The sequence below is a fragment of the Erythranthe guttata genome, chromosome 1 (assembly GCF_056151865.1).
Source record: "Erythranthe guttata isolate IM_541 chromosome 1, IM_541, whole genome shotgun sequence".
NCBI lineage: Eukaryota > Viridiplantae > Streptophyta > Magnoliopsida > Lamiales > Phrymaceae > Erythranthe > Erythranthe guttata.
In genome coordinates this window covers 4117223-4142394 of record NC_142533.1, presented here as the reverse complement: position 1 = coordinate 4142394, position 25172 = coordinate 4117223, and the positions used below count along the sequence as shown (strand labels likewise).

General features: G+C 36.5%; 3 protein-coding genes across 3 annotated transcripts; 1 reads left to right on the top strand and 2 right to left on the bottom strand.

Moving 5' to 3' along the window:
- Positions 1-7504: 7504 nt before the first annotated feature.
- On the bottom strand, positions 7505-8450 carry LOC105973654 (protein SPIRAL1-like 5). Its single transcript, XM_012998686.2, has 2 exons — positions 7967-8450; positions 7505-7839 (listed from the first exon to the last, which is right to left on the bottom strand). Exons 1-2 carry the CDS (start codon positions 8423-8425, stop codon positions 7759-7761), a joined length of 540 nt encoding a protein of 179 aa, XP_012854140.2. The 5' UTR covers positions 8426-8450; the 3' UTR covers positions 7505-7758.
- A 5489-nt stretch (positions 8451-13939) lies between these two features.
- LOC105973653 (uncharacterized) lies at positions 13940-17403 on the top strand. The gene is made up of 3 exons (XM_088817891.1): positions 13940-15446; positions 16191-16727; positions 17042-17403. The coding sequence occupies exons 1-3, from the start codon at positions 14496-14498 to the stop codon at positions 17138-17140; spliced, it is 1587 nt and encodes a 528-aa protein (XP_088674017.1). The 5' UTR covers positions 13940-14495; the 3' UTR covers positions 17141-17403.
- Positions 17404-21721: 4318 nt separating this feature from the next.
- On the bottom strand, positions 21722-24964 carry BEL1 (POX (plant homeobox) family protein). The gene is made up of 5 exons (XM_012998822.2): positions 24743-24964; positions 23460-24575; positions 22973-23355; positions 22823-22883; positions 21722-22674 (listed from the first exon to the last, which is right to left on the bottom strand). The coding sequence occupies exons 2-5, from the start codon at positions 24414-24416 to the stop codon at positions 22021-22023; spliced, it is 2055 nt and encodes a 684-aa protein (XP_012854276.2). The 5' UTR covers positions 24417-24575; positions 24743-24964; the 3' UTR covers positions 21722-22020.
- Positions 24965-25172: the final 208 nt, after the last annotated feature.

Below are 25172 nucleotides of genomic sequence, written 5' to 3'. Positions count from 1 at the left end.
AAATACGCATTCGTTTCGAGGAAAGAATTAAAGTGGGATGAGAACGTAACCAGACATTTACTGTAAGTTAGGTATTTGAGTCGGCTCAAATAAAATTGAATTAGGTTTTCATAAATTGCAGGCAATTGAAAGCAATTAGACAATGGTTGAGTGTATTTTCCATTTGTGTATATACATAAGATAGGAAATAAGGTTGGACTTCTTTTTTCCTAATGATGACATTTTTTGGACCTCCACTAACAAATATTAAATACTTATGCAAAATTCGGGATATTCCCACTTTATTTATTTTCCACTCTTAGCCCTATACTAAATAATACTCATAAGTCATCATAAGTAACAGTCCTGTCATAAGTCACAGTCCTCTGAAATACACGGATAATTATTAACTGTTGATTTGTACATAATCACATACACTCATATTCTGTGTGTTTATTGAGTGGTTATTTAACTATATAAATAATAGTCGCAAGTCATAATTCATAGTCTAGTGAAATACATCGGTAATTATTAACCGTTAGATTTGTACATATTCACTTGCACCAATTTACCACATCCGGAACCAGTTGAGCTACACTCATGCTGGCGATTTGTACATATTCACACTAATACGTATGTGTGTTTAGAGGTTATTTAACCATATAAATAATTAAAAATCACCCGGTGTATATGATCCGATGTAACGTCTCAATAAACGTTCCGGTGAGCATTACTAATACCATTATTGCGTAGATAAAATATTTAACTGAATTCATTCATGAAAATATGCCAATAGGTTTCATCTAACGAAGCACAGATCCCAAATATAAGACTGCTTCAAACCCAAGTTATAAAACGCAACGTGACTAATTTACCTGAATTTCCTCATTAATTTAAGTCCAAACATATGGACATGATATATTCTTTTTCTTTTCTTGGAAGGACATATATATTCTTACTAGGGGCAAAGTTCGAACATATCGTAATTGACACTTTCGAAAAATAAAATCTGTCGGAAGTGATTTTTTTAAATTAAAATCGGGTTCAACAAAAAAAGAAAAATGAACAATCCCTCGAAATTCAAAATGAAAACCTTATTCAAAAATAGCAATATTTCAGATTGGGATCAGCGGAGATTGAAAATTTTCAATATTTTTCATGCATTGTGTATTTTAAATTGGATGCGGGATTAGAGTTTTAAATGTATTCCAATTCTCATCCTAAAAAAAATAAAAAATAAAATAGTGTTTTTTCACTCACAATGGAAAATATTATCATAAAATAATTAATTTTTTTAAGCACAAATTTAGGCACCCAAATCGGGGATTTGATGCTACACCGGATTATATACACTTTTAATCCTTGATCTGCACATGATCACATAGGGCTGGGACTGGGTTGGTTTTTATCCACCAACCGACCCATTATCGACCATGTTTTTAGGCGGATAATCAATTTTTAACCGACCCATTGGATCAGGTCGAAAATTTCAACCAACCCATCTATAATGGGTCGGTTGATGGTTTCTAATATTATCAAAAGTTGTTTGACCGATAATTATCGGTTATCCAACTATACTATTAAAATTTTATTGAAAATATAAAACAAAGGCCATGTTTTCTTAAGTGGTTATTGAAATTATCAAAATTATTTGTATTTTAAATTTTAAACAATCAATAAAGGAAAACAAAATTGACATAAATCTTCAACCAGTTTCTTTATGCCCAACCTTAAACAAAAATCTCGTAAAACTCCACTAAATATCTTGTGCATGTTTGAAATTACTTTGAATTTCTTAATTATATTTTTTCGTTAAATTGTTATTAATTATTTTGAACTGATAAATGATGATCGCACCGTGGCATTACGCAAAATGTGGATATTTTTACTCAAAATTTTGAATTTTATTTAAGTGAACTAGGTGGCGGGTATAAACCATCAACCGACCCATTTCGGAACCAAATATTCGGTTGCCAACCATCAACCGACCCACAAAGGTTGGGTCGGCAACGGTTTTTAAATTTGAGAAAAAATGGTTTGACGGATGGGTCGGTTTTTAGGCTGGTAATCGACCGACCCAACCCAGTCCCAGCCCTATGATCACATACGTCGTACAGATTATGGCAGAGTCCACAACATTTTTGCGAGTCCTCGAAAGGGAATGATGCCAGAAAAGATTTTTATCCAAACATTAATTGATCGTGTATTACCCGATGACATATATACATGGGTTCACGCTGTACTCTCACTAGAAATTAAGATATTAGAATTGGACTAGTAAATGGATTCATAACCACATAAGCAAACCGACATGTATGTGTGTTTACTGAGTGCTTAATTAACTCTATCGACGGCTGAAAAACACCCGGGAATATGAATCGATGTAGCATCTAAATCCCCGCAAACAATCGAGTGGGGAATGTGTGTACTTCTTGTCAGAAAAATAATGCCAGTTTGGATGCATAGCCCGTGACACCACAATTTTCCAATTTGCTCCACTACTTAAATCCCATTCACGGGCTACGGTTTAGTGGGAGGTGACTTTATAGGGGACCACTCCACATTTAACTACATTTATTTATTTATTATTATAATTGATGAAAACACAAAAACACCAAAAAAGTATAACTATTTATCATTATTTATTAGGGTAAATTACAACCGACCCCTGATGTATGGTCAAATTACGAAAAAAACCCTCATAGATGGATAATTACATGGAATGTTCTTGTAGTCGTTTTGTGCAAAGATCCAGTTTCTGATGCACCACAACCTGATATTTACAAGCCAAAAAACACATCTTATGATCATCTTGTAAAATGTGGAGCTCGAATGCGGTAAAACGGGTACAAGCAGGAGAATTCTACATAATCCAGATGATTCCACTAAATTTGATACCGCAATGATGGATGTGTAAAAAGATTTATAGTTGAGAAGTGGTTGTAATTATCCAAATATAATGGATTTTTTCGTAATATGACCATAACTCAAGAGTGGTTGTAATTTACCCTTAATTTATTAATACTTTGGGTTTGGATTTGTTGTATGTGATGGACGGGATTCTCTAACCAAGTGACTTGGATCTACTTCAAAATTTATGTTCATATTTTATTTTTTGAAAGTAGTATATTTTTATTTTATGTTTTTGCTTGATCTATCGTGTTTAATTATTCGTTGGATGCATTATAAATTGTTGTAAAGAGAGATAATTTCTTAATAAATCTTTTGCTCTTTTGATAAATAGTCCTTTTTTTTTCCTTAATTAAACATGCATATGCGAATTCAATAGAATGCACGATTGATGATGTTAAAAATAGATCACCTTATATAGTTGAGATTGAAGGAGCTGGGAAAGCAAAGTGGGTCACTGCTCACGTGCTAGATAGCCCTGAGATACCTGCGAACAAAAAACACATGAACTAGGCCGGGGGTTGATCCGGCGGAAACCCCTCCGACGCTCAAGTCAGACGTGCGGATAATAGAAATAGTTGGGATAATATGACCCCTAGTATTATTTGGATAATAGGGCGTACCTTTAGCAAATGAATTATATCGTTATTTATACCATAGATGAGATCGTTGAGCCCAAACCTTATTTGAAGGTGATTGGGCCTCGGTGATATTAGTCTTCAATATTGGGCTCGTGGCCCAGTAGGTAAATAAATTGTAAGTCCATTGGGTTGGCCCAATTAGGCATATCATTAAGCCCCCACTCTCGAGTCGATGTGGGGGCCATGTCGAAATGGGTGACAGATCGTGTCGAGAGTAAAAATTGTAGTAGTCGCTCGTTGGCGTAAGGCCTGATGGTGTGCGAAAACGCGTTGGAGCGTGTGTTGGAGGGGAGTGAAGGCGCGTTGGCGCGTAGCGCGACCAAAATGTCGCGATGTAAATTACTTGAGTCGTCGGCGTTGTTATCTCCTCGTGGGAGTTGTTTATTTATTGACGTTGTCAATGGTTTGACGCGTTGCTTATATGTGTTTACATATAGCCTTGTGCGTGATGTACTTGATGAGTGGATCAGGCTCTCAAGATTTTTTTTTTTATATGGGGATCGTGCCCCTTGTTAGACCTCGTGGGTCGTACATATGTTTGGACCGTGGCCACGTTTTAATAAACGACCCGTCGAAAACAAGTAGAGAAATTTGAGTAATCAAGCTGGCCAGGCTATATAGATTCTCGTAATATCTCTAAGTGTTTCTAAGGTTGGATTTGTAGTGCCGAGCGAGTTGGCTCCTCGTGGGAGTTGTCTCGACGCGGGTTGTAGTGCCGAGGGAGTTGGCTCCTCGTGGGAGTTGCCTCGCAACGGGTTGTAGGACCGAGCTAGTTGGCTCCTCATGGGAGTTGTCTCGCTGCGGGTTGGTAGTACCGAGCGAGTTGTCTTCTCGTGGGAGTTGTCTCGCTGCTAGTTGTATGACCGAGCGAGTTGTCTCCTCGTGGGAGTAGTTCCGAGCGAGTTGGCTCCTCGCGGGAGTTGTCTCGCAAGCCCCCCACTCTCGAGACGCTGTGGGAGCCAAGTCGAAAAGGGTACCGGATCGTGTCGAGAGTAGATCGGTGTTGAAGTGTTCCGTTAACTGTTGGCGTGACGTGGATAAATAATAATTTTTATTTATTTATTGGAGAGCACGAGCGCTTTGGTGAGGCGCGTCAGAGAGCGTGCGCGGTTTGGTGGAGTGTATTGAAATTCGCGCGCGATTTGGTGAGGCGCGTAAAATCCGGGCGCGACTTGGAGGAGCGCGTTGAAATTCGCGCGCGTAAAAATTCAGGCGCGATTTTCAAGAGCGCGTTGAAATTCGTGCGCGACATGGTGAAGCGCGTAAAAATCCGGGCGCAATTTAGTAGAGCGCGCGATTTGGTGAAGCGCGTTGAAATTTTCGCGCGATTTTAGGAAGCACGTCAAAATCTAAGCGCAATTTGGTGAAAAATATTGAGTGTTCCGCGCGCTCCGAGGATGGGACGCGGCGCGCAAGCGTGCGCGCTTGGGATCGCGCGCGCGGTACCGGCTTGGGGAAGCCACCATCCTATAAATGCAAGGAGAGAGAAAATGGGTGCCATTAATGTAAGAGAGAGAGAGTGATGTTGATAGGTGTGATTAATGAGGAGAGAGGTGAGGGGAGATAGTAATTAATGAGGAGAGAGAAAGATAGTGAAAAGAGGGGGTAGGTGGGGTGTGGTCATGTGGGGTGGTGAGATGAGAGAGAGAAAGAGAGAGAGGTAGGGTGGGGCGGGTGGGCGGGGGGCGGGGTACCCCGCGCGACGCGCGGGTGGGTGGGGGGGTACCCCGCGCGACGCGCGGGTGGGTGGGTGGGGGGGTTGGGGGGGGGCTGGGGTGGGGTGGGGTAGGGCTGATTCGTGCGTGATGCGCGTTATTGAGATGAGATGCCCAACCTTAGCGTGGGATAACCCCCAACTTAGGATGAGACGATCACGTACCCTTGGGATGAGATGCCTAACCTTGGATGGGATAACCCCCAACTTAGGTTGAAGCGATCACGTACCCTTGGGATGAGATGCCTAACCTTGGGTTGGGATAACCCTCAACTTAGAATGAGGCGATCACGTACCCTTATGGTGAGATGCCTAACCTTGGGGTGGGATAACCCCCAACTTATGATGTGGCGATCACGTACCCTTGGTGAACGAAATATTTTGGGGGCATTGTAAACCCCCAGGGAGTCGATAACCCTTGGCGAGCGAAAGTTTATGGGGAACGGTAAACCCCTAGGGAGTCGATAACCCTTGGCGAACGAAATATTTTGGGGGCAGAGGTAAGCCCCCAGGGAGTCGATAACCCTTGGCGAACGAAATATTTTGGGGGCAGAGGTAAGCCCCCAGGGAGTCGATAACCCTTGGCGAACGAAATATTTTGGGGGCAGATGTAAGCTCCCAGGGAGTCGATAACCCTTGGCGAACGAAATATTTTCGGGGCAGAGGTAAGCCCCCAGGGAGTCTATAACCCATGCTAGCATTGAAGGGCCTCGTCGGTTGTCTGAACCGATCGAGGGGCGGGAAGAAGTGAATCTTGTTGAGAATCTGGTGGGACATCCGAGGAAGGTCTCGTGGTGGATCCCGAGCACGAGGAGGAGGATGTGGCAAGCCAGAGCCTCCACGAGGTGGGAGGTTGTTAGCAATGTCACACTCCCCCTGGGCAAATGTCTCAAGGCCATCGTGCGCGCTACGTGATTATGTCTGCCTTCCCACAGACGGCGCCAAAATGATGATGTTAAAAATAGATCACCTTATATAGTTGAGATTGAAGGAGCTGGGAAAGCAAAGTGGGTCACTGCTCACGTGCTAGATAGCCCTGAGATACCTGCGAACAAAAAACACATGAACTAGGCCGGGGGTTGATCCGGCGGAAACCCCTCCGACGCTCAAGTCAGACGTGCGGATAATAGAAATAGTTGGGATAATATGACCCCTAGTATTATTTGGATAATAGGGCGTACCTTTAGCAAATGAATTATATCGTTATTTATACCATAGATGAGATCGTTGAGCCCAAACCTTATTTGAAGGTGATTGGGCCTCGGTGATATTAGTCTTCAATATTGGGCTCGTGGCCCAGTAGGTAAATAAATTGTAAGTCCATTGGGTTGGCCCAATTAGGCATATCAACGATATAGTTAGTTACGAATTCTTTCATTATTGAAGAAAAAAAAAATCGATGGCACAATATACTGCCGAGAAGAGATACTAGGTCGAATGCAAATACGTTTTGGGCCAGATATTGTTGAATTGGGTTTAAAAACCTCCAACAGCCCAACTCCAATTATTTGTCCATCATATGAACAATTTTTTTTTTTTTTTTTCTTTTTGGTTTTAATTTTTTCAATAAGTATTTTATTTTTCTTGCCACAAGTCAATCTCATAATTCTTCTATATTTTTCTTCTGTCTAAGGATAGATAAACAGACGTATACATTAAAATCACACACATTCTCGTACGAGCGCAATTATAAGGGTCAAAACATACGTCACTAGAATGTCATTCGGTTACAAAGTAGTACGAGCTAGTAAAATATTCAATTGAAAAGATTCAAGTGAGCCGTGTGCTAAGGACTTCATGAGAAATTTAATATAGTACTAGATTCTAACATATGGCTAACTTCGAACAACTCTAATATAGAGAAATCTTACATCGTACGAACTAAAATAGTTGATTTGTCGGCATAGCGCTAGTATAACTTAATTCAATCAAGATAAAAATGTGAAAACCCACATTCAATGTAATTATATTGCTATCATTGAAATTTCCATAATTGTTTGCATGAATAACTTCTCAACAGTATTATTTGAGGTAAATTACAACCACCTCCCTGATGTAAAGTCTATTTACGAAAAAAAACACTAGCCGCCTGTAGTTTGTAAATTTCTTACACACACCTCCTATAAAAGGGTGTTAATGTAATACATCTACAAATAGCAGGGGTTGGTGTAATTATGGAAAATGATTTTCTTTTTTTTCTTTTTTTATTATTATTTTTTTTTTGTTGTTGTTGTAAATATAGCTTACCTTAGGGGGGACGTTTGTAATTTACCCATATTTCATGTATATATTGTTAATGCCACAAATTACAAACCACACATCAAACACCCTAGAAACCCTTATAAGTAATTATAAGGGACCTAAATAATTACCACCATACAACATTACATCCACATAACAAATATAGAAAGCACAACTTAACCTTAAGTATATTATATTTTAGGTAAAATTAAGAATACACACACACACACACACACACACACACACACACACACACATATATATATATATATATCAAGGCTTATAATCTCCAAACAGGTATCCAAGAGAAGAATCCCCACCTGGTGCAGACTTAACCTTTGTCGATGGACGACCCTGCAATCGTACGTACGTACGCACAAATGTCGGAGGATTATATTATAATTAATTAAGAATAAAATGAGTCATATATAAATATGATTCAATCGAGATTTATGATGTCATCATGAAGTATTTTACTTACAGTGATGAAATTTCCAGAAATTTGGCCTTGGACCCTAGGGTAGTTATTATTGTTATTATTGTTGGGTATAGCATTTGTTATTTTATGATCTTGAGAAGGGGTAGAAGGATTCTCCGGCGGCTTTTCGTTGTCTGTATCGGTGGCGTAAGGAGGCTTATTAGCGGTGGGGGATGGCGGTGCCGCCTTGTTTTTCTGCTTATTATTACTGTCGGAACCAAAGAGGTAACCTAAAGAACTCTGCCCACCGCCATAGCTTCCTCCTCTTTTCATATTAGAGAGAGAGAGAGAGAGAGAGAGAGAGAGAGAGAGAGAGAGAGAGAGAGAGAGAGAGAGAGAGAGAGAGAGAGAGAGAGAGAGAGAGAGAGAGAGAGAGAGAGAGAGAGAGAGAGAGAGAATTATGCAGATGATCAAGGCAAGGAGCAATGGCAAGATATATAGATACAATATGTGATATATCATGCATAATATTATAGATGCAAATGAAATTTAACACACAGTTGAAACCACGTACAACAGTGAGTAATTATGTGTGTGATTAACAAGTATCCGATGCACTTATTACTAATTAGCTAGGCTTGCTTAACCACATATCTTGATATGATTAGCACGTTTAATGTTTAATTAGTACTATTTATTGTTACTAATTAAAAGAAGTACACACAATTCACATTTAACCATATTTACTCCATTAATTTCATAGAAATTACCAAAAGGCCCCTCAACGCTATTATCCTTGCACAAGACCTCTACTTTGGATTTTTCTTACAATTTTCTTTTTATTAGGACAAAAATATATAGATATCATCAATCTTAACTCACATTAGGGGCGAACTGGTTGGACCCATATTCGTAAAACTCGTTAAATTTCGTGAGAATATACACCATAAGGACCAAACTGAGACATTTATCAATTAGCAACGAGTCCATCTCTAGTATGAACGAAAAATGTTGGCGAATTTGGACGCTGGAGGCCGGGATCGGACTTCATATTTATTCTAAGTAAATGATGTCGTTTTATCTATCTATAAATATATGTTCGTTATTATACAACTTTTTTTGCTATTAAAATTGTATGGAGATGAAATTCGAATTTGAAGACGCATGATGTGATTTTCTCAATGCAGAACTATATAAACTAAGTCGTCTGATACAATGTATATACATGACGGATTTTGTAACAATCTACGGAAATTAAAGATGAATGGTGGATCTTTACCCAATGTACAGTGTAGCGTCGATTCGACGATTTATCAGAATAAATATCTTGGGTGTTAAATTAAATATTAATTTTGCTGCAAATAAAGTTGGAAAAGAAATCCCATTTTTGTATGATAATCAATGATGTGTGACATATGATTTTAACTATCATCATCATCACATCAGTTACAACAGCAACAAGATTAGTGACTCATGGCTAATTGTTAACCACATTATTTTGAGCCTAATTGATATTTTAATTAGTGGGATTAAAAAGATGGGGTAGCCCATTAATTAATTAAAGAACCGAAAAAGCAATTACTTATAGCTTTTATTGACAATCCATCAATAAATTAAATTAAAGTGAACTGAATAATGGAAATTAATCTTTTCCATAGTTCGGTTGGAGAGGAGCTTGTAGGGCAGTCAAATTAGACATAGTCTTCGTCAACTTATTATCGATATAAGTTCAGATATCGGGATGTGATAAATGTCGTTTTAGTCTTGATGATAATGTTTCGACTTCAGACGTAGGTTTGATCATTTTCAAGGCTTAATTTGGCAAAACTCAAAACACGAGTTTTGTAGTTCTTTAAGTTAGCTGTTTAATCCAAGTTGCATCACCAACATTGGATGTCGGTTGAGTAAGATATGTACAGATCAGTAAACATTGCCATATAACTCAAAATATATTCGTCAATTTATGCATAACGTTATCACGAACAGTCAACGTAGCTGATTCAATTTGTATTAGAAAATTAATTAAGAGGACTACACTTTCCATTTTTTAGGTTTTGCCAAATTCAAACTAGAAAATGGTCAACATCAAGTTCGAAATTAATATAGTATCAATAAAATTGAAATGATATTTAACATTATAGATTTTTTTATTTCAATATGGTCAAGTATAAGCAAATTAACAATGTCCCAAAAATAATTTTGATTTCACATATGACTTTCTGAAATGATATGAAAACATATTGTAACTAATTAAGTTGACGGACTGTGACGTCACATGATCACATCCTATTCTGTACTTTTTTAATTACTTAAAAATAATCAATTTCTCAATATAATTGAGAAATTGCATTTGAAGTTGTTCATATAGTTAAATAAAAAAAAACAACTCAAATATATTCTTATTATTGTTAATTAATAATCATGGTTAATTTCATTTATTTTAATGTATGGGATGAAGCATATCCGGTTTAATTACATCTCAACGTATATAAGTGTAGTCAATATCGCGATATACCACGTTATTTATCGCGATACAACACGACATATGTATCAATTGTACTCAAATTTCGGTACATATCGCTCTATATCGTGATATGGTATGGTATGATATTGCAATACAATGCGATATTTGTTCAACATCACATAATCAAAAGCAATTTATATCAGCGAATGCAATAAAAAAACCCAATGGCAATTGTTTTTTTTTTTTCTGAAAAAGAAAACAAGCAGAACGATACGATACGTGAAGGAAACCGATATGCGATATTTTCATATTTGATAACATTGCAAACTATGTATCTATACTTTACAGGATTGAATGTTTTTTTCTGTTAAGCTGGAAAGATCATGTGACACTTCACCTAATCCGTTTTTGTCTAATTCAGCTTAAATAATTATTTGACTGAAAAAAGTGAAATAATTCAATAAATCAATAATCATATTAAAACTTGCTTAACTTGATTATTAATTAATAAAACAAAATTAATTTGATTTCGTTTTTATGAACCCATTCAATTTTGCGATGAGCCTTAATTGGGCCAAGTCTTACTTGTGAACTAATATCAAATTCCAACCCAATCAACGCCCTAAGCCCAATTTGTTTAGGCCCATTTGAAGAGGAACCCGGCCCGAAGTTCAAGACCCTTCTTTGTTTTTTTGTCCTTTTTCAATTTTCTTTAATATATATATATATATGAATCTAGACTATATAATACTAATTTTAACTATATAATGCATTTCATAAAAAATGTGAGCTAATTAAAATCAAACTCAAGACCAATTAAGCTATTCTTTTATACATAAAGAACCACTCCAAGCAAATGCAATCATGTACTAATTAAATCATTTCACATTATTCATGTATATGAAGATGTTTAAATCATTTCACATTATTCATGTATATGAAGATGTATATAAATTAGTACACGGTCACGAAAACGGCGATACAGATAAACGGACACGAAGAAACGATCTGTCTGTAAAATTGAAATACGAAAACTTGTTAGAAATGTGCAAATACTAAGTATAGAGATAAGAAGTTTCATGTTGATTATATTATACAAAGACTATCACATGGCTAGGGGACTTATTTTATTATTACGTAAATATAATTAATAGAAAAAGACTGGGAAATAAAAAATCTAGAAATTAAATTATTTTTTAAGGTTTAACGTGTGATGACAATAATGTGCAACCTTTTATTAACAATATCTATGTCCTTGTTCAGATAATTTGAGACCATGTCAGTTGACCTTTGACCTTTGTATGACAACTGAAATATTTATTTTTCACATGCTTTTCTTTACATGCAATTAATGAAATTTATTTCTGTCATTTGGAATGAAAAAATAAGATAAAGAAAATTTAAATAAAAGGATCCCATTTTCCCCTGTAGTAAACATTTTATTGCATTAATATTTGGTATGCCATTCATTTACCTAATTCAATAATTCTCAATAAATAATTTACAAAAAACCTAATTCAATAATTCAACCACTCACTATACCAAAAGATGTGTAGTAAGTGAAATATTAGGCCATCAAATTAGTGTCAATTTCAAATAATCTTTTTCACAAAAAAAAAAAAAAATCAAAAAAAATTAAATAACTTCTAAAAGATTCCAATTTATCCAGGGCACAGAAGTACAATGATTTTCAAAGAACTAATATTATTTTATTTTTGAAAAATTTGAAACGGAATTAGGAAACGATTTTTCGCTTAAAAAATTATTTTTATTGTCGAAAGCATGTATTTCGATCCGATCTTTCCGATTTTCATTCCCGGTTATAAATTTATTTCTCATTATAAGTTTGCTATTTATAACTCAAACCTATCAGTCTATCACCATGAAATTCATAAAAACTAAAAAAAAAAAAACAATTGCTCCGTGTTTTTGTGTCTTTTTCTATATTTTGTAGTATTATTAGAATTTTATTATTATAAACTATTTTTTAATTACTTTTATGAATTTATTGTATATTTTTATGTTTATTATATTTAAAATAAAATAAAATAAAAGTTATAAAGAAAAGAAAAGAGCTCGCACGCCGGCTCGCGAGCTCACCTACAAATATTTGTAGAATGAGCTCGGGCTCGACTTTCAAGAGAGCTAGCTAAAACTCGATTTTTTATCGATTTTTTATCGAGTCAGCTCATCGAGGTCACGAACCGGGTGAACGTCACACCCCTAAAACCCCACAACCCCATAAGTAATCAATTTTCTAGGTTATCACATGATTATAAGTAAATAACATTAATTGACATTAATTATGGTGTGTTCTCATCCAATAGAATTTGCTCAAAATTTTCACATTACTCGGTGTTCAATATTAACAAGTAACAAATGTAAACCAAACGTACATAATCTCCTCTGATTAATCATATCCGTAGTTGGATTAGTTATTCTTAATTACTAATTTGATGGAAAAATTATTTGGATTTTCACAAAACCCCCTAGAAGAAATTGTACATTAATGTACTTCCATAATTTTTGTTTTTAGTTCCTTTTGGGCTGGCCCCTGACGTTACACAATATTAATATCAAGTCCATTTTTGGCAAAATTTGATTACCACTTTATGTAGAAGATAAAAGATATCTATTGCTTGCTTACACGTGTTTTGTGGAGTAATTTTTTTATTGGGTAAATTAAGAAAACTTCCCTCAACTTAGATTAAATTATGAAAAACACCACCCCACCTATTTGTAATTACCAAAACTTTCCCGACATTTGTTTTCTTCTTCCATCGACCCCCTAACTTGTGTTAATTACGGAATCTTTTTTATTTCAGCGAATATTTCACGAAAAATGCTGATTCTACCTCTTAGAACAGTCTATTAAATGTAGCTGACCTTAGTATACCTTCTACAACAACCTCATTATCTACAACATCATTACACTTTCTGGATTGCTAGTATGAACCCTCATGGCATATATGCATTTTTAAACACTTGTACAATGCTACGTAGCTTCAATTTATTTTACGTTGGTAGGGGTCGAAGCGGTATTATTCGGGAAGTATTCCCCGAAATAAGACAAAAATTCGTGAAAAATCACACTAAAAGGAGATCGGGAACAAATGTTGTGGAATTTTAGTAATTCAGATAGACAGGGGAGCTTTCATAATTTAGACTAAGTTTAGGTAGATTTTCATAATTTACCTTTTTTTTTTAATTTCACCTATCTAGTCAACTTATTTTGTTTTCACATAAATTTCAGATAACAATAATCTGTAATTTCAATAAAGTACTTTTCTAATTAGCTACTAACTATAATTCCACGTGTAATTTAAAATTTGTAATTTTTGTAATCTAAAAGATTTCAAATTTTTTGTAATTTAAAATTGACCATGTAAACGATGATTCTACAATGTTCAAATCATTTGACTAAAATTTATTGTATTTCCATTCATTTTCCCAAAGAAACAAATTTCCCATTGACTAGAATTTTACATTTAGGTAATTCATATTTGATTTCAAAAAATACTTAATAATTAAAAAAAAATAAAAAATTATTATGTAGTATTAATAAGTCACATGAGCCGACCTTTTACCTACGCACATAACTCGTGCTGTGTTTCCTTAACTAAATTTAAAAATAATTATATTTTCAAATTAAAAAAAAAAAAAAAAAAAAAAAAAAAAGAGTTGAGGAATTTTAACCCGACTCTACATCTCCACCCGCACCGGTTCAAGTGTTTGTAAACAAATAGATCTCCACCTCCAACATATATACATACATAAACTCTGTACGTATCTACGTCTACGTTTATTTTTATTATAAAATTCCTTCGATTTTCGTGCCAATTTATAAATGTTAAAAAAATAAAAGTGTGTGTGTGTGTGTGTGTTTTTTGAGGGGGGCAGGTCTGAAAGCAGAGAGGAGAGTGTGCAACCTGGCACCTGTGCATGCTCTTCCTTTTTTCACCCTCTCAATTTAATTTTTTTTTTTTTTTTATTTTTCTTCAATCTGCATTTGTTTCTCTTCAATCCGTTCTTCATCTTCACTCAGATCTGTTTTTCCCCAAAATCGAAGCATTAACAGAAATAAAAATTAAAAATTGAATTTTTCTATTTTGGGGGTGAAGGAAAAAAATGAAAGCGGGTCAAAATAACCCGGAAAAATTCATCTGGGATTCGATGAGGAGTACATCGGTGGTGGGGGCAGCTTCTTCACAAGGTAAAGCTCTGCCTAAGCTAATGGTGTGGTTGATTCTGTTTGTTTCCGCCACGTATGTGGTGTACGCATTGAAGCTGGTTTCCACCTCCCACACGGCCGCCGCCGCCTGCGGCGGCGAGGACTTATTCTCCAATCGCCACCCAAAAACCGTCCGCCTCGCCGAACCGACCGCCGGAAACGACGCAATTGCAACCGCAGCTGCCGTCTCTTCCAAAACCCTAACGACAACAAAACCGCCGCCGCCGCAATTGGACGACAGAACAGGGGTGGAGCACATAGTGTTCGGAATCGCCGCGTCGGCGAAGCTGTGGGAGAAGAGAAAAGAGTACATAAAGCTCTGGTGGAAGCCGGAGAACAGAATGCGCGGAATCGTCTGGCTCGACAAGGCGGTCAAGACCTACAGAAACGAAACCCAAACGCTACCGGAGCTGAGAATCTCCGGCGACACCTCCCAATTCGCCTACAAGAACAAACAGGGCCACCGCTCCGCGATCCGGATCTCGAGAATCGTATCGGAGACTCTACGGCTGGGGAACACAGACAACGTGCGGTGGTTCGTGATGGGGGACGACGACACGGTATTCGTGACGGACAATTTGGTCAGGATTTTGAACAAGTACGATCACAATCAGTATTACTACATTGGGAGTTTGAGCGAGAGCCATTTGCAGAACATCTACTTCTCGTATGGGATGGCTTATGGCGGAGGCGGTTTCGCGATAAGCTACCCTTTGGCGAAGGCGCTCGAGAAAATGCAGGATAAATGCATTCAGAGGTACCCTGGTTTGTACGGCTCCGATGATAGAATGCAGGCTTGTATGGCTGAACTCGGTGTCCCACTCACTAAAGAACTCGGTTTTCACCAGGTCAGACTTCTCGCCTTAATTTCTTTATTTTTTTTTTCAATTGATTTTTTTTTTCTGTTTCCTGTTTATTGGGGTTTCTGTTTTCATTTAGCTATTTTGGGATTTAGCATTTGTTAGAATAGTGCTGGAAATCTGTTAACAAGAAGAGTTTAGAACTTTTAAGACGGTTTCTTGATCCACTAGTTGTGTTCTTGATCATGATCATGAACTATAGTCGGGTAATTTTCGACCTTTGATCGACCCCCGATAACATGCATATTAGCATATACATGTGAATTGCATCGAAAACGTCGGGAGCGATTAGGTTGGATCAATGGATCTTCGAATTTAGTTTACAAGATTTTGAGGTTTGTGGATTTGTCTTAAACAGATTTTAATTGACTGTGGGTTAGTTCACCTTTTTCCATGTGTTGGATTTCTGAATCGGTGGACTTTTAGCAACCTAATTCTACTAAAAAACAAGAATCCAATGAAATTGGCCCCACTTAATTAAATCATGGAGTTGATCTATGAAGACAAGTGTTGCTCAATCTTTGCTGATCATTAAACACAACAACTATGTAACATCATTGTCTATTCGACAAGTGCTTTCTTGAATATGTTGTAATTCGAGTGTGGTTGGTGAAAAAACAAACGTAGTTGGTTCGGTCCCATGTTTAATCATAGATTTTCGAAAAAAAAAAGAAATTTACAATTTTTGCATTCTGAAATTTGATTTTTTTTTTTATTGATGATTTTTTTCAGTACGATGTATACGGAAACTTATTCGGGTTACTGGGGGCCCACCCAGTGACCCCACTGGTCTCGCTTCACCACCTAGACGTGGTGGAGCCAATATTCCCGAACATGAATCAAGTGGCGGCACTAAAGCATCTCAAGATTCCGATGGATCTTGACTCGGCTGGGCTCATGCAGCAATCCATCTGCTACGACCGATCCAACGGCTGGACTTTATCCGTTTCTTGGGGATTTGCTGTCCAGATTTTCAGGGGGGTTTTGTCCCCACGAGAGATCGAGATGCCTTCTAGAACGTTCTTGAATTGGTACAGACGGGCCGATTACACCGCCTACGCTTTCAACACGAGGCCCGTTATGAGGAACCCTTGTCAGAAGCCGTTTGTTTTCTACATGTCGAGTGCAAAATTGGAAAACAACGAGACTGTGAGTGAGTACACGCGTGCCCGCGTTCCTCATCCGGTGTGCAAATGGAAGATGACTGATCCTGATCAAGTCGAGAGAATCGAGGTTTATAAAAAGCCCGATCCACATTTGTGGGACAGGGTAAGTGAAATTTGAACCTTTTATTTACAATCTCAATGCTTTTATATATATATATATATATATATATATATATATATATATATATATATATATATATATATATAATGTTTCAATTATTGGTTTTTGTTGTGTTGAAATTTAAAAAACTGAGCATGTGGACAAAGGGTACTAATTTACCTAACACAGAGAATATGTCCCAATAATCCACTAGACGCGGGATTTCGATATTAATATTAATATTTATTTTAATTTGACACTCTTGTTCGATTTTTAGACGTTACGGAAATTGACTTCAGATTTATTTAATTGTGCAGTCGCCGAGAAGAAATTGTTGCAGGGTGTTGAAATCGACGAAGAAAAGGATGGTAATCGATGTGGGAGTGTGCAGGGATGGTGAGATTAGTGGAACATAATGCTAATGGGTGATTATCTTAACTAAAGAAAACCTTCACTGTGTGTTGGCTACATTCCTTTATTTGTTAATTTTAATATTATATTCACGCCTTGTTAATTTCTTGCAACAGCAGTAGGGATTAGGGATTTAATTAAAAAAAAAAAAAAAAAAGATCAAAGATTAGTTTAGTTCCCAGTTGTGTATTTAAATACATATATTTAACTGAGGCTGTAGTTCTCAACATTTAGTTTAATATATGAAAGCCCAACAATTTTGATTTCATGTGCACTTACACAAGTTTTAAATTATTATTTGTCTGAGATTGTTTTCGGTACCTGGACTCTTGGCATGTGACAGCATGATATTTAGATTCAAGGACGCTGCTTCGTAATTACGTTTCTCGTTGCTTATTACGTTTCTCGTTGCTTATGCAGTAAACCACGCTTTAATTATCGAGTGAATTGTAAAGCAAAACCCTTGTGTCATTTTGAATTGTTAAAACACTTCCGGGTTATTAATAGTATAAAAGAAGTGTAATATACGCGGAACTAAGAGGTGAATTTTTAGGCGTACTTTGCTAACTAAGATTTTCGATCATAAAAAGAACAGACGGGTTTTTAAAAATGGGTAACGGGAGCAGTAAAACACGCATTAAGTATCTCGTTGGTTGTAATATACGCGGAACTATGAATATGATATAAATCGTATTTTCAGTTGGTGATTATATGAATATATTCAGCTGGTGTTATTATTTCACAAGTTTTTCGCCCAGTCACGTTTTACGAATAAAACTAGGGCTTGCAGTTGAAATCGAAAACCGAATACTTATGCAAAAAAAAAAAAAAATCGAAAATCGAATCGGAAACCGAAAAATGAGCTGTTTCTGAGTAGCAAACGAGTTGGCTGTTGTCATTCTGATAAGGCCAAGGCAAGACGAATGAGGTTAAGAAAAAAACTCATTATAAACTGGTGCAATAAAGAACCCATATCAATGTTTGGAATATTCGTTATGAGAGTTATTTTTATTTTATTTTGGGAAATATATTTTGAGGAAATAATTTAAAAATAAAAATAATGTTTATTTATGATTTGAATGCGATAAATTACACTTTAGCAGTCAAATCATATTAAAATTATGATACTGAGTATTTTGAGATTTGAACAGTTTTAGTATACATCTTGTCTAAAGTAAAGAAGATATATATACTACTTAATAAAACAATCACGAAATAATTCAAATAATTTAATTTAATTAAAAATAATAATCTAAAACAGACAATCGAATAAATAAAATGTGTTGACTAGGTACTAGGTACCTATGATTGACGTAAATGCATGTAATTGGACAACTAGTCAATTTGTTGAAGAATGAATATCAATTGGTCCAGGCCTACTCCCACTGAGTGGGCTCGACTCGGCTTTAATGCGGCCCATGTGCAGCCCATCACAATTCATTATTTTTTTCATCTACCATTTTTTATTCCACCTCTACCTTTTCTTTTCCTTTTCCTTTTTTTTTTTAATTTTTTTTTAGATTTTTTCTAATTATATATATATATATATATATATCGTTTATTCATTTATTTTGTAATTGAATAAAAAGTATCCACTATAATAACATGTACATCAATAGCAATACTCTCTTCTTCGATCTTCTCGATCTTCTCTGATACTTTTCATCCGCCTGCTAAAAATCCGATATGTGGTGAACTTTTCGACGACCAAAAAAGTAAGATTTAGAAAGATATCTTGAAAGTGCAAATCCTGCACCGTCAAAATATAAAAAAGACAAAACTTGCGATAATTAAAGTTGTCATCATATTACAATAATGAAAATAAATGCATGCATCATTTGAAAAAACACAATGTTGTTACATTTTAATTCTAATAAATCATTGTCAAAGCATAAGGAGAAATTTTACATGTTCATATAGTGATTTAATAATTTGGATTATTTCAAGTTTTAGAGAAGGCGTATTTGTTTGAACTTTAAACGAAGAGGAGGGATGAAATTGCATTTTTCTTTCTTTCATGTTTATATTACTTTATTTAAAAAGATTCGGCTGTTAAAATTAATAGACATTTTTATTTATGATTATTATTTCTTAGATAGGTCACATGTGGGCAATATATCCTAGGCTTATTTATAACACGTGAAAAGTGTATTTTTCTTGCATATAGCTACTAGGTAAATGTGATCTTTGAACATAGAATCTCTACTCATGTGTAAATTGCAAACATAAACAATTATATTTGAACTTATTTTATGCTAATACCATTCTTAACAAACAATAAATAATTGTGTTATCATATCTAATAAGTAATTGTTAATCCGCTATCTGCGATTTTGTAGAATATACACCTGCTGAAATACACTATATAGTTTTACACAGTGGCGGATCTAGACAACATTTTAAGGGGGGGCGATTTTTTTAGGAAAAAATATATCCAACGGGAGGTTATAATTTTGGAGATTTCAGGGGCAGCGCCCCCGAATTTTTTTTCGGGTTATTCACAAAATATTGCTAAAATAAGTATATATTTATAATTTTGAAGTAAAAAAATATATTTTAGTAGTTGTATTTTATATTGTAATAACAAATAGAGAAAGAATATATAAAATTACATAAAAGAATAGAGAAGAAAATAAAAATAGGGGGGGCAAAAACACATATTTGTATAATAATATGCCAAAAAGCAATAAAAAAAAGTTGGAATATTTTTTTCTGGGGGGGCGGCTGCCCCCCCTGCCCCTTAGTAAATCCGCCACTGGTTTTACACTATTGATTCATATACGAGATAACACACACACACACATACACTCATGTGTATGTGTGATTAGTCGGTAGTTATTTATGTAGATCTGTGGTTTGAATCTACGTATTGTATTTTATCAGGTGTAGGATCTCACAAACCCGTTGTCTACGCAAATAATCGAATTAGTGCAAACATTTTTCAAAGAAAAAGAAAAAGAAAAGTAAACATTGTTTGAAAGGATAATGAGGAAAGAACCTTTGGCTAGGAGAAAGTGGCACAAACACTAATTTCTTTATTGACTATTGAAAATGAAAGCTCAATTCTTTTTTATTTATTTATTTTGGAAGGACCACAAATTATGAAATAATATTGATAATATTTATGCGATAAATAATTAATTAGTTAGATGAACAGTCCTCATCCTGAAATTGAGTGTTTAACAGACTATATTTGTAACTTATAATGCAATTATCCAATTCTTTTTGGAATATTTATATATATAATCTTTTATGTGCCCCAAGAAAATTGGAACCATTGCAGATAAATAATCGCTGGAAATTAAGGATATACATATTTACCATAGAATTTTTTTTTTTTACCAATTTAATATAACATTAAAGTACTAAATACCAATGTTTTGAAAACCGGACCGGACATCGAACCGGACAAGTAACTGGGTCATGGTTGGACCGGTTCAACCGGGGTCCAACCGGGTTTTTTACTTTTTTTTTTTATTTAATTATTTTATTAATTTAATACCTAAAATATAATTTTTTTTTTATATATTTTCTTCCAACTTTAGTGAATCATCTAGGTTAGTCAACGTTTTTCAAGAAAATAAAATAAAATTCAATCATTTTATCCTCTCTCCTCTCTCACTCTAGTCTCTCCCCTCTCCCCTCTCTCTTTCTTCTTTCTGCTACTTTCTCGCCTGTTTTCACAGAGCCTCCCATCCCCTTATCTTCTTCCTTTCTTCTTTTCTTCTTTTTTCCTCTTCTTCTTCCTTATTTCTTCTCCGTCGGTTTATTTTTTCTTCTCTATATGGCAACCACCACTTGGATTGGGTCACATGCGACCCAGATCCATCTACATCCGTTCACTCCCAACCATCTCCGACAAGATTCAGTCGCCTAAGACGACCATTTATGTAGATCCGGCCATTTCTAGCTAAAACCCGGTTCTCGGACTGGTTTCCGGCCGGTCGAACCGGGTTTTTAATAATTGACCCGGGTTTTTGAAGTTTTTGGGTTTTTACATGTAACCGGACTGGACACGGCGGCGGTTCGCGGTTGAACCGGTCGGATCGGCCGGTCCGGTCCGGTTTTCAAAACATTGCTAAATACAATAAACTCTATGAAATGTTTTACGTAATTTTGTATAAATCAATTATGCAAAATCATTCCATCTCATATAATAAAATACCAAACCAATAATAATAAAAAGAAGGGCAAATTACGGCCACTCTGAGATATGGCCAAACTACGAAAAAATATCTCTTGTTTGGGTAATTACAGCCACCCCTCCTAATAAATATTTTTACATAAAATTTATGTAATTCGGTTGTTTACTAATCAAATCGTATATTCAGTTCGGTAAACGGTATGAAATATTAGCGTACCGAAAATTTGTTTCGGTTTTTACCGATTTAACATCCCTAAATTTACTTTTGAACGGATTTTTCCATAAGATAATACATTGTGGAGGGGTGACTATAATTACCTTAACAGAAAGCGGTGTTTTCGTAATTTGACCATAACTCAGCGGATGGCCGTAAGTTGCCCCAATAATAATAATAATAATAATAATAAAATAAAAAAAAAAAAAAAAAAAAAAAAAAAAGAGAAAGGGCAAATCCGGAAGTAAATTGGAGCCACATAAGCAGAACAATATTCCTTATACCTAACACCAAAATGCAGATAAAAATAATAATATTTTTTTACGTATACCAGAATGTAGTAATAACATATGTTTGTGTATCATATATTATCACCACCACCAAACCCTTGTTTCTTTCTAATTATCTCCGGCAACTTCTTTCTTTCACTTCACCGACAAATTAATACACCACCAACTTTTCCTTTCTTTCTTCATTTTTTTTTTAAAAACAAAAAAAAATCCTAAAAAACAAAATAAAATATAATACTAACCAGCCAAATCATGAAGCAGCTGCGCACCCATCAAATTCCGGTACGGCAGATTCTGGTTTTCTCCGCCGTCCAACAACGTGTACTGGTTATTATCTTCCACCATCTGCTCCGATCTCCCGCCGTAGAATAGCGAGTTCTGTGTCGTCCCTAACCCCACTCCTCCGCCGCCGTGCTGGTGCAGCCCTAGCGTCAGTGACACTCCACCTCCGCCGCCGCCGCCGTAGTGGACGGTTGATCCGCCGCCGGAAGAATGGTGGCTGTACGAAGAGAAGTCCAGTTCCATGGCGGCGGAGCCGTACGAGTCTCCGATGACTCTACCGAAACTGGGATTAATCTGGTGGTGCTGCTCGTTTTGAACGGCGGCGGCGGCGCCGCCCTTGTTCCTTTTGGCTTCGTTGTTGTTGTTGATTATGGAAGAAAGACACTCGGAATCCATTCTTACAAGCTGATCGTGGCTGGGTTTTAGATCTTCGCTTCTCGAATGATTCTGACTACTCATTAGCCCATCGTTCTCGTAAACGGCGGCGCCGCCTCCGCCGCCGCTGCCGTCTCCGGCGACACCCTCATCCTCTTTGAGTTCTTCCAAATACATTTCCTCCACCATGGGTTTCCACAGCCTAACCCTCGCATTGATGAACCAATTAGAAACCTATACAAAAAAAACCAAAAACACACACACACACACATTATTAATATATTCAATTTATAATAATAATAATATCATAAAATAAAGAATTAATTCAATCTTTAAAAACAAAAAAATAATGTAGTAAAAGAAATTCAAGAAAGGTATTTGCCTGGCTTCTTGAAAGACCTGTTTGGCGCGCTAAAATATGTTTATCCACATCACTCGGATACCTTCAACAAACAAAAAATCACAACTTTAGTAATATTAGAAGGTAAAATGAAAAGGTGAAAAAGGGTAAAAAAGGAAGAAAAAAAATTACGGGTGAAGAAAGTGCTCGAAAAGCCAAGCCCGAAGAACGGAAACCGATCGTTCGGGTAGGCCTCGTTGCGGGCGCCAAGGATGAGATTCCATCAAGCTCATTTGCTGCATTGCTCTTTGTTGCCTAAGTGTTTGATCGAGTAATCTTAGCCTCGGCGTCTCGCCTTTCACCGACCCCGGTGCGGAAACATCCTTATCCCCCATCGCCTTCTTCGCGGCCTTTATTTGGCTCACAATCCCGTCCCTTAGGCATCGAAAATGACGCGACATTGCCCTCGACGCTAATGACGAATATACCCTCGCCGATCCGTTCCCGGCCGTCGATTCGAACGACGATATCACGGCTTTCATCTGGTCGCAGTACCGCTTGTACCTTCTATCCACCTAATTTAATTTACACAAAACAAGAATTAATCTTTTCTCTCTTTATTTTTTTCGAAATTAATTTAATGGAAGAATATTGCGAAATTATGTATATATGTATATACCTCCTCGAGCATTTGGAGGAGCTTGGCTTTTCGTCGCTGGAGCTCGAGAAGGTCGAGGGTTTTAATGGCGGTTTCGTCGACGAGGGATGAATCGGTGGGTTTGGGAGGCTTCGATTTGTGATCGATTTCGTCGGTTTGGAGGCTGCAGAATTCGTAGAGAAGTTCTTGAGTTGGGAGTAAGTACTTTGAGTTTGTTATTACAGCATGTGATTGATGGTTGTGAATATTATCAATCACGTGTTGATGATGATTATGATGATGCATAAGAACATCGGACTGCATATTGATCACGTGTTGATTTTGATTTTGATTTTGATTTTGTTGTTGATTTCGGATGAGTTGGAAGGACTGTAATTGTATGGTTGAAGGATTGGATGAGCTTAAGGAGAGAGAAAGTCCTTGGCTTGGTCTCTCGTTTCCTTCACATGGGAATACAGCGCCGCCGCCGCCGTCATCACCGAGGAATCTGTTCTGGTGGTGGTGGATGTTGTTCCACGACGACGATGACGGTGGTGTCTGGTTCTGAATCGCGTCGGAATAGTTTTGTTGGTGTTGGTAGAAGTGGTCGGCGGATGTGGGGTCGTCGGTGATTTCCTTGGAGGAGGACGATGACGCGCCGCCGCCGTTGTTGCTGTTGTTGTTTCCGGTGGGCTTGGTGGCGGAGGAGAAGAAGCCTTTCCAGAAACCGGGGTTTTCGGTTGTGTGTTGATGATGATGATGATGATGATGATGATGCTTCGATGGAAACCCTATCATTTCCATGCCGGCGGTCAGGTTGTAGATCTCGGCGGCGGAGGTGCTGGTGGTGGTGGGATCGAAGCTTTGCTGCGTCGGCGGGTGGCTCATGAACTGCGCCGGAATATTCTGGTTTCCGGTACTCGAGGAAACGTCGGAGTAGATGTTGTATCCACTCTGCGCCACCATAATGTCTCTTGATTTCTCCTCACGACCCGCCATATATACTTATATGTGTATATCTAAACACACACAAGAAGTGTGTACTGCGTGTGTTCTTTGTGTATACAGTATATATATAAATATATATATATATATATATATATCTTCTTCTTTAATTCAGACACAGACAAAGTAGTTCAAACTCGCATCATCGGACCCCTGTAATAAAAGATTATCATCAATCAAGATCCATAACCCATATCAATCAATGAACATGTACATACAATAAACCTCCATCTATTAATTATATTATTAATTATTAATTATTATATCAAAAAAAAAAAAACACGATGACCCCTTTAAATTTTTTTCTGTGTGCGTGTGACCTTTTATAAAAAGCTTCAATCTTTATTGCTTAAATTATGTCCGCACGATGAGAGAGAAACTAGAGAGAGAAACAAGAGAGAGAGAGAGAGAGAGAGAGAGAGAGAGACAAACAGACAGACATCTTTCCATGGTTATACTGTACTGTACTGCTATGGTATTAACTAAAACAACTGTTATAGATGGAAGATAGATGAAGAAAATTCAATTTTATATATATTATATTTCATATATATATATATATATTACATGAACAAACAATTAAAACCTAGTATAAAGAAGAGACAATATTATTATTATTAATATTATTATTATATTACTGTTAAGAAAGGACTAAGGAGATGAGAGAAATAATAGCCATTGATCATGACCTGCAGCAACCCACATTCATCATATACTTTCTCTCTCTACTCTCTCTCTAAAAGAAAGAAA

Bases quoted from the DNA above. Each gene is read 5' to 3' on its own strand.
- BEL1 (XM_012998822.2), bottom strand. From the start codon at position 24,416: ATGGCGGGTCGTGAGGAGAAATCAAGAGACATTATGGTGGCGCAGAGT. The intron at 23,356-23,459 runs GTATATACATAT...AAATTAAATTAG, and splicing joins TCCTCCAAATGCTCGAGGAG to GTGGATAGAAGGTACAAGCG. The intron at 22,884-22,972 runs GTAATTTTTTTT...TGTTTGTTGAAG, and splicing joins TTCGAGCACTTTCTTCACCC to GTATCCGAGTGATGTGGATA.
- LOC105973654 (XM_012998686.2), bottom strand. From the start codon at position 8,425: ATGATATATCACATATTGTATCTATATATCTTGCCATTGCTCCTTGCC. The intron at 7,840-7,966 runs GTAAGTAAAATA...GTACGATTGCAG, and splicing joins TTTCTGGAAATTTCATCACT to GGTCGTCCATCGACAAAGGT.
- LOC105973653 (XM_088817891.1), top strand. From the start codon at position 14,496: ATGAAAGCGGGTCAAAATAACCCGGAAAAATTCATCTGGGATTCGATG. The intron at 15,447-16,190 runs GTCAGACTTCTC...GATTTTTTTCAG, and splicing joins AAGAACTCGGTTTTCACCAG to TACGATGTATACGGAAACTT. The intron at 16,728-17,041 runs GTAAGTGAAATT...TTAATTGTGCAG, and splicing joins ATCCACATTTGTGGGACAGG to TCGCCGAGAAGAAATTGTTG.